Source organism: Canis lupus, chromosome 3 (genome assembly GCF_011100685.1).
Source record: "Canis lupus familiaris isolate Mischka breed German Shepherd chromosome 3, alternate assembly UU_Cfam_GSD_1.0, whole genome shotgun sequence".
In the NCBI taxonomy this organism is placed as follows: Eukaryota; Metazoa; Chordata; class Mammalia; order Carnivora; family Canidae; genus Canis; species Canis lupus.
Window position 1 is genome coordinate 84,607,068 of NC_049224.1, and position 9,982 is coordinate 84,617,049.

The following is a 9,982-nucleotide window of genomic DNA, read 5'->3' on the forward strand; positions in this document are numbered from 1 at the left end:
ATGGAGGTGGCCGACAGCCTGCTTGGGAATGGCAGCGACGTCCCCCCGCCCTGTGAGCTGGGGCTCGAGAACGAGACCCTGGTCTGCCTGGAGCAGCCCCGCGCCGCCAAAGGTAGGCGCCGGCCCCCCGCTCTTTCCATTCCCCGGAGATGAGGTGGGGGGAGAGCTCAGCCAAGACCAGGCTGATGGGGAAAACCGAGCCAGGTCCCCTTGGGCAAGGCTGCGCGAAGTCAGACGGTCGCAAGTTTGGACGATGGAGCGAAACGCAGGACGGAGTCAAATGCCCTTATTGCTCCCCGCCGGAGAGCTGAGGGGTCCCCGGCACGCGGGGTCGGGGTGGCGGGCGCTGGGGTGGGGGGATCAGCAAAAGCCAAGGGAGGAGGAGCTGAAGTGCAATAAGCCGGGGTGTGTGTGTGTGTGTGTGTGTCTGTGTGTGCGTGCAAGTGTCAAAGCTGGAACTTACCAGCAGCGCAGAAAAGGTGCTGTCACCATCTAGCTGTCACCTTTCCTGGGGGGGAAATCCAGTGTGAAAAAGTGATGAAAGGGAAATGACGCTTAGCAGCTGGGCGAGAAAGCAGCCACCAGTCACTGGAGAAGCTTTGTTCTTAAGAAAAAGTGGGGCCCCGGGCGATGCTTTAACAAACCGACCCTTTAGAAGCCACCGGGTCACTCGGTGCGCTCCTCCTCGGTCTGTTTCGGCCAAGTGCTGTCAATGGAGGGATAGTGGGGCTCGGTGGGGTCCACCCTCCCTCGCCCCTAAAATAAATTAAAATTAAGAGTCTGCAGGAAACAGCCGTTGACTTGGTGTGCTCAGGTTTTAACGTTCTGCTCCCGTCCCCTCCCGGCTCGCCCCGTCCCCCCGCAGAGTGGCAGCCGGCTGTGCAGATCCTCCTGTATTCCCTGATTTTCCTGCTCAGCGTGCTGGGGAACACGCTGGTCATCACGGTGCTCATTCGGAACAAGAGGATGCGCACCGTCACCAACATCTTCCTGCTGTCCCTGGCCGTCAGCGACCTCATGCTGTGCCTCTTCTGCATGCCCTTCAACCTCATCCCCAACCTGCTCAAGGATTTCATCTTCGGGAGCGCCGTCTGCAAGACCACCACCTACTTCATGGGTGAGTGGCTGCTGGGGGCTCTCGCTGGGCTCGACCTTCCCAAGCCCCTGGCAGCCTCAGCGAGGCCAGAGCCAAAACAGAACAGAACCCCAAAAAAGCATCTGGCTGTGTGGGGCTGGGTGCGGGGACGCAGGTGCTAGTGTTAAGGTAGGTCCATTCTCCTGTGTCCCCCCCCCACCTCCCCCCACCCCGGGAGTCAGTCCCCGGTCGTCCGTTTGCAGAGCTCAGTTTCTCGGAGGGAGTTGCAGAGAAACCGCAGAAGAGGTTGGCTTTGCTTGCTTGTGCTAGAAAGATAAAAGGAAAAGAATGCTTTCACTTCCTGGAAGGTGGGAGCCCTGCCCAACCCAAGCCGTGGCTTCTGCGGGTGGTGAGGGTGGTGGAGGAGGGTCCTTTCTGTCGCTGCTCCTGCCTTCCAGGGAACCAGGGCTAGGTGAGAACCAGTTGCATCCCAGCTCTCGATGCCTGTGTCAAGATTCACTTCCCAGCCTGATCCCAAGGGGCTGAGACCCTCTTGGACAGAGAGAGAGAGAGACAGACAGACAGACAGACAGAGAGACAGAGAGCCCTTCTGGCACTATGTGAGGAGTTGCCTATGCTCCCAGAGCCTGTGGGTCACTAAGCTCACCCCGGTTGGCTGAGATATGCAGCTCGCTGCCTTTGCCAATCAAAATGATGACGGTGACAAATAAAAACCAGGAGCGCTGATATTTTTGAGTACTTTTATGCACCAGATGTTGTACAAAGGGCTTTTACTCCCACCGTCTCACCTCCCAACCCACCCTGCAAGGTATACAGTAGTCATCCTTCACAGTCTCGCTGAGGAGGGGACAGAGGCACAGAGAGGTCACCCATGTGCCCAGGGACAGCCAGGTGGTAGGTAAGCCTCAGGGCAGAGATGTGAGCCTGGATCGGAAGCCACCACGGTGCCGGGTGAGTAAGCTGCCCCAGTTGCCAACTGCCGTAGCTCTCCTGAAGCTGCACAAAGAGATGTCTCGGCCTCCCCGTCTGCCAGGTTGCCTAGTTCTTTCCTTGCCCATCCTGAGAACTAGCTGCGGGGAGGAGGGGAGGCGGGGAAATGAGGGAGGGGAGTTTTTTGTTCTGACCTAAGCCTTGCAAGCTGTGCAGCGCTGAGTTGGGCCAGCTCGGGCAGGCCACCCCGGAGAGCTTTCAAAGTCTTACCTTCTCCCCAGTGGAGGAAGCGGGATCCAGCCCTGACAAAACGGGTGATGAATTACTGATCTGTGTGCCACAGACAAACAACCCAGAAAGTGTCAGTCCTTGTCCAAGAACTCTGAACACGAAACCAGACTCACAAATGGAAGGGGTCATTAGTAAACAATGAAGCAATAATAGTTACCAGCATCCCCGAGGGCTTTCAGTTTTCAAGGCCCACCCATATGTATCTTATGATAATATTATTTAAGAGTCTTAGCCAGGGTCTGTGAAAGGAGATTAAAAGCGAGTGCTTGTGTGATTGCACAACACTGTAAATGTAATAAATGCCACAGAAGTGCCCGCTTGAAAATGGTTAATTTTATGTGATGTGAGTTTCACCTGGAAAAAAAAAAAAAAAACCCAAAGGGTTTTTAAAAATAGCTAAAATGAAAAGCAAGATAGTGCTGAAGCTATGTGCGATGCCATAACAGTTTTGTTGGATTTTTAAATCTGGGGATCTTGATTCTTCCCTTGATTTTGTGTTCTCCTCAATACTATTCCTAATATTCATTAAGTTAATATTCATTAAGCTCCTCATAGGCAGCCGAAAGAAAGAAAGAAGAAAAGGAAACAAGGAAAGGAAAGGAAAGGAAAGGAAAGGAAAGGAAAGGAAAGAAAAGAAAAGAAAGAAAAGAAAAAAGAAAGCAAAGAAAAGAAAAGAAAAGAAAAAAGAAAAGAAAAGAAAAGAAAAGAAAAGAAAAGAAAAGAAAAGAAAAGAAAAGAAAAGAAAGCTTACCTGATGGTGGGTTTATAATAAGAGTGGGCCCATTACACAGACTTGACCCTGAAGTCTTTGGAGCTACACTCTGTAATCTAAATGTCATCAGTTCCTTGGGGTAAAATGTAGGAAAACACAGACCTCCTGTCTCAGAATGTGAGTTTTTATTTAACAATCTTGGGGTTGTAAATCCCTTCAAGTCTCTAAGGAATACTGTAGGTATTTTCCCCTAGGAAAAGAACATTTTTAGACATGGTTTCAGAGAATTTCTTCTCCCAAACTTAGATCAACTCTAAGGTTTAAGAAATCCTGCTAAAGGTAATCAGAAAAAATTGACAGAATGCATGGATGAATAATTAAGGGGACTTTTAAGGGCATAAGACGTGATAATAAGTATACACGCTCAAAATACCAAAATTAAGGGTAATTAAGCTTCTCTGACGATGCCTATGCACATCATTTTAAATGAGGTGTTCTGAGGTCTTTCTCCCCGGTGACACATGCTTGTCCTACAATACACGGAACAGCAAACAGAATGCTGCGGGAAGCTCCAGTCCCCCCACCAGGAGCAACCTTTAGTTACAGAAAGGCGTGCCCCCCCTCATCCTTTCTTCACTATGTGCTTTGTTGACAAACTGCTTTTTTTTGTTGTTGTTATTTTTATTTATTTATGATAGTCACACACACACAGAGAGAGAGAGAGGCAGAGACACAGGCAGAGGGAGAAGCAGGCTCCATGCACCGGGAGCCCAACGTGGGATTCGATCCCGGGTCTCCAGGATCGCGCCCTGGGCCAAAGGCAGGCGCTAAACCGCTGGGCCACCCAGGGATCCCGACAAACTGCTTTTTAAAAATTCACTGTGTTTCATTCTTACGAACAGTCTGTACTAGACATTCTCTGAAAGTTTTAATGCCTCCCGCCCAGACCCCAGTGACCTTTCCGGGTCCCAGGCCTTGAGAACCCAGGGCTCCTAGGTGAGTTTGATTTCAGGTTATGCTCCGCACTGGAGCTTTTCTCTGGGTGGCCCCAAAAACCTCTTCTGCGGGGTAGGAACACATCTCACCCCCTTGGTTATTGATTAATGAGCAACTTCAGCCTGAGAAGGAGTGTGGCTGCAGTCGAAATTCAATAAACTTCTTGAATAATTGGCAGCAAGATGCATTCGTACAGACATTTCTTTAACTGCCTTAAGTCCTCTTTGAAGCTGGGAATAAATCATTAAAAAAAAAAAAAACAGGTTGAAGCTGGGAATAAATCATTAAAAAAAAAAATACAGGTACATGATACTTCCTTACCCCCTGAGTGTTGTCGCTTGTTATCAAACCTGTGCAGAGCAGATATGGCTGAGCTAGTGTGCAAATAAACTTTGGATTTCAGAGCCAAAGAAAGAGTGCTCCTCTGTTTTCCAGGCACGTCGGTGAGCGTATCCACCTTTAACCTGGTAGCCATATCTCTGGAAAGATACGGTGCGATTTGCAAACCCTTACAGTCCCGGGTCTGGCAGACGAAATCCCACGCTTTGAAGGTGATCGCCACCACCTGGTGCCTGTCCTTTACCATCATGACTCCCTACCCCATCTACAGCAACCTGGTGCCTTTTACCAAAACTAACAACCAGACGGCGAACATGTGCCGCTTTCTACTGCCAAACGATGTGATGCAGCAGTCCTGGTAAGGCCTGTGGTGTTTATTCGTGTAATACGACTTGTTCGAGTCCACGCTTTTTATAGGAACTGGAATGTGTTGTCTGGAGTGGCCGGGGGATCAGTTTCCTGGAGATTTGGGGAAGGATTATTGTAACCGCTTCTTTAGGATAATGGTGAGAGAGAACACCTGGTCTCTGTTTTAAATGCCATCCACATATTAACTCAGTTAATCCCCTCAAAACCCTATAGGGTAGGTACTATCATTGGGCCCGTTTTACAGATAAAGCAACTGAGACCTGGAGGGGTTAAGTGAGTGGAGCAAGGTCACAAAACGAGAAGATGCAGAGCCTCTCTGCTCACCCACAGAGCAGAATGCCTCTGGATGGTCTAGGGGAGGGTTCGGCTAGAGGATCTGGGGGGTTTTGATTTTCCTAAGAACTGAAGATAAAGCAGAGAATGAGTCCCAAACCCCACGTGGGCTTTTTTTTTTTTTTTTTCTTTTTAAGAGCTATGGTTCTGGCACGGAACGCTTCCCTAGAAATAAACAGGCTCGAATCTAAGACTTGATTCTTTGCTGACTAGCCAACCGACATTGGGCAAGTTCACGTAACCGCTCTGAGGTTCAGGTTCTCTGTCTATGCAAGGGTTCAATAATACAGGTTGCTGGTTTTTTTAAAATCTACCTCATTGGGTGGCTGTAAGATTCAAATAAGAGTATGTGTATGAAAGTGTCATTAAATAGCTTAAAAAATACAAGCAGAGGGTACTACGTTTACTAATTCCAAGCCTATTTTAGGATCAGGGAAACTAGACACTCAAAAATGGCTCAAAACTGAGATAATCTCTGCTTCTTTACCTTCCTTTCTTTTCTTTTTTTTATTTCCACCGAGTAACATACGCACACACACACACACACACACACACACACACACAGAATTATCTTGCAAATGAGAGAAACATTTCCAAGACTTGAAAAGGAATCTTATCAAAATATGTCCAATTGAAATGAGAAATGGCCCCGCCACCATGAGCCTCTGACAATTTTATGGCCTGATCGTGTAACCTTACACATGCCAGACGGCAAAAATGATTTAGGGGCCAGACTCATAAAGAAGGCTGTGGTGCTTCAGGAATCAAACCTGTTTAGAGAAAGCACAGCTCTGCCCCGGCCAGGCACTAGAATGGGAACGCCACCGTGCCAAGGGGTCGGGCACAGCCGGGACACCAGATTTTGCAAAACCAAGGAGATTTTCCATCATTCCTATGTATGCGTTTGATGGTTTTGTTGTAGAGTCAACACATAGTATATTGTGATGCTGAAGAGCACTGTTCTAGAATCGTATTCTTTGGGTTCAAACCGCACCTTTGCCACTAGGTGTGTGACTTGGGACGAATGAGTTAATCCCCATGAATTTCAGTTTCCTCACATGTGAAATAGGTATTATGATCATAGTGCCTACCACAAGGATGACGATGGGAGTTAAATCTAATGTTACGTATGTGTATATATGAAATATTAGTCTATATATAATACTTAGCTTGGCACATTGCTCAGTAAGTCCTCAGTGAGCGTAAGCTCTTGTAAGTATTATGTTTTTGGTAGCAGCTTTATTGAGATTATTCACATACCCTTTGTTGTCGTTCTCATTGGTTTTACATGAAGATGTGTTTCAGGCACAGAATCACACCAACCTTTTCCAATCTAACTCGTCCCCATAAGAGACTACCTGAAGAAAAAAAAAAAGAGAGAGAGAGAGAGAACAACCTCAAATGACTGAACTTCCAGACATAGAATTTCCGAGGCTATTAAATACTAGTAATTAATGTGTTTGCTCAGACCAGTTAAAATGGAGATGAACCCTATTTATTCCATCCCGTCTGAGTCTGAAATACTAGAGTTGATGGTTATTGAATTTTCTTTTTATTTTATTAGGCACACGTTCCTGTTACTCATCCTCTTTCTTATTCCTGGAATTGTGATGATGGTGGCATACGGATTGATCTCTTTGGAACTTTACCAAGGAATAAAATTTGATGCTATCCAGAAGAAGTCTGCTAGGGGTAACTATCTTTTCGCTCTCTGTTTATGCCAACATTTCACAAAAGCTTGTCTCCCGTGACTTAAATAGATACACCCAGCGTGTATGTTGGGGATTTTTGCAAGTATCCTTAGGAGGCCCTACGTCGTAAGGCACAGTCATAAGACCTCGCGTCCCTATTCCCTCATCTGTAAAATGGTGAATATGTTCCCCTCAAAATGGTGCTGCGTGGAACAAAATGACATAATGTGCACGTACCCAATTATCACCTGAGGGTTGGGCATCCCTCATTTTCTGCAGTGCTGCGTTCAAAGGGACCCCTTCCGCAACCGAAGGGAATTATAACTCCGATTCCCCATCCTTTCTTTGTCACACGCAGTTGCCCAAAACCTAGCTTCTTCCCACGCACTGCGATCCCCTGGCCACTAAAATTTACCCCCACCCCTCTGTGGATACAACTGGGTGCCCTTCTCACTCCACCCCCACCCCTCCGCTCTTTTACCACAACTAGAGCTGCTTCCATCTGGGTTGATTCCTGCTCCTTGTCCAGGCCTCTCAGTAAACGCATTCCAGAGGCTGACCGAGCAAGCAGGAGCCTTACCTGAGAATCTGGGGAGGGGAAGAGTGTGTTCATTATCTAATAATTATGATCCTTATAATTGACGTGCATAGAAGATTCTTTTATTATATAGTATGTGTATGATAGAGCCTATATTATTGTTTTCTAAGATTTAATTAATATGTATTTGAGAGAGACAGAGAGAGCAGGGGCAGGGGCAGAGGGCGAGGGAGAGAGAGAGAATCTCAGGCAGACTCAATGTGGGTTTTGATCTCAAAACCCGCAGATCGTGACCCGAGCGCCCTGAGCCCCCCCGGGCGCCCCACATTGGTTTATTAGTGTTAAGTGGCTTTTCCTCTGAAGGAAAGGGCCACTGTCGATCAGTGATCACCCTTGGCAGCGAGGCCCCAGGGTGCTCAGGCTTGGAGCGACCCCCTTGCTGCAGCGGGGAGGCTCCCTCGCCCGTCCCCAGCAGTCAGGGGTGTCCCTTGCCCCCCTGCAGACAGGAACCCGAGCACCAGCAGCAGCGGCAGGTATGAGGACGGCGACGGCTGTTACCTGCAGAAGGCCAGGCCCCGCCGGAGGCTGGAGCTCCGGCAGCTGTCCACCCCCGGCAGCGGCAGGCTCAACCGCATCAGGAGCACCAGCTCTACGGCCAACCTGATGGCCAAGAAGCGGGTGATCCGCATGCTCATGGTCATCGTGGTCCTCTTCTTCCTGTGCTGGATGCCCATCTTCAGCGCCAACGCCTGGCGGGCCTATGACACGGCCTCTGCTGAGCGCCGCCTCTCGGGGACCCCCATTTCCTTCATCCTCCTGCTGTCCTATACCTCCTCCTGCGTCAACCCCATCATCTACTGCTTCATGAACAAGCGCTTCCGCCTCGGCTTCCTGGCCACCTTCCCCTGCTGCCCCCACCCCGGTCCCCCAGGGCCGAGAGGCGAGGCGGGAGAGGAGGAGGAAGGCAGGACCACGGGGGCCTCTGTGTCCAGGTACTCCTACAGCCACATGAGCGCCTCGGCCCCGGGCCCCTGAGCGGGACCCCACTCCAGAGGGGCAGCAGGCAGGGGGCGGAGGGGGGGCCAGAAGGAAGATGTCATTGCCGGTGGGGCCTGTGCACGGTCTGCTCTTCCTCCTTCCTCCGGGTTCCAGGGGAGCTCCAGCAGAGTGGGGCCGTGACTTGGTCTCTAGGCAATGCCAGGCAGCCCATGTCCAGCAACATTCACCATCAGAAACACCTCAGCAGGCCAGTAACAGGAGTCCAACGGGGCTCCTACTTCAGATGCAACGCCAAACACATGTTCAAAATGGAGATGTGGACCCTCCTTGAGCTTTAGAAGCTTCTAGAACATCCAAGGTGGGCCCTCCCCTCTAGTGACCCAGTTCTATGGCCCGCTTCATCTGCTGGTGCAGAAGGATGGAGGCTGCTTTGCCCCTGGAGAGAGTCTATCATGTACACAGTGTAACCATCCCCCGCCCCCCGCCCCCATCAGAAGCAAACCCTCTTCTGGTCGTGTGTTTGAAGTGAGACAACAGCCTGACTTTTTTCTTTTGGAGGTTGGTGAAGGACGTTCAGAGACATAATTTTATCCAAAGAGCAGAAGGAAAGTTGTCTTAAAGATTGAATTTGGAATTTATATTTCTAAAAGGCAAAGAGATGTGTGACAAATGGCTCCATATGGAATGCGAACTTCCCATAGTGAATATTAAGAGCCAGAAGGTACGTGGAGATTTTTTTCTGCTTGAATGACATAGATCGCTTAACTCTGTCTTTATATGGTGATGTTGAACCCCATGGCCTCTTGGCCTCAACGTAATTTCCCATACTCCTCTGGCACTTCCTCTTTTCCAGAAAGACTCGAGGTACAAAGGAGAGTTGTAACCTATGTACCTGCCCAAGAGGGGGGAAAACACGTGTAGTCAGTCCCAGGATAAAAACTGGCATACGCGGGCTCCATTCACAGATAGCTTTGGTTTTTTGTTTGTTTGTTTGTTTGTTTTTTATAAATTTATTTTTTATTGGTGTTCAATTTGCCAACATATAGAATAACACCCAGTGCTCATCCCGTCAAGTGCCCCCCTCAGTGCCCATCACCCAGTCACCCCAAACCCCTGCCCACCTCTCTTTCCACTATCCCTTGGTCGTTTCCCAGAGTTAGGTGTCTCTCATGTTCTGTCTCCCTTTCTGATATTTCCCACTCATTTTCTCTCCTTTCCCCTTTATTCCCTTTCACTATTTTTTATATTCCCCAAGTGAGTGAGACCATATAATGTTTGTCCTTCTCCAATTGACTTATTTCACTCAGCATAATACCCTCCAGTTCCATCCACGTCAAAGCAAATGGTGGGTATTTGTTGTTTCTAATGGCTGAAGAATATTCCATTGTATACATAAACCACATCTTCTCTACCCATTCATCTTTCGATGGATACCGAGGCTCCTTCCACAGTTTGGCTATTGTGGACATTGCTGCTATAAACATCGGGGTGCAGGTGTCCCGGCGTTTCACTGCATCTGTATCTTTGGGGTAAATCCCCAACAGTGCAATTGCTGGGGCGTAGGGCAGGTCTATTTTTAACTCTTTGAGGAACTCTTGGAGGAAAACACAGTTTTCCAGAATGGCTGCACCAGTTCCCATTCCCACCAACAGTGCAGGAGGGTTCCCCTTTCTCCACATCCTCTCCAA

The 9,982-nt window shown here is 48.9% G+C and overlaps 1 protein-coding gene across 1 annotated transcript; it reads left to right on the forward strand.

The window, feature by feature from the left end:
- CCKAR (cholecystokinin A receptor) lies at positions 1–8,330 on the forward strand. Its single transcript, NM_001012646.2, is given in 5 exon segments — positions 1–112; positions 866–1,117; positions 4,461–4,722; positions 6,631–6,758; positions 7,798–8,330. Coding segments are annotated over 5 exon segments (1,287 nt in total).
- Positions 8,331–9,982: the final 1,652 nt, after the last annotated feature.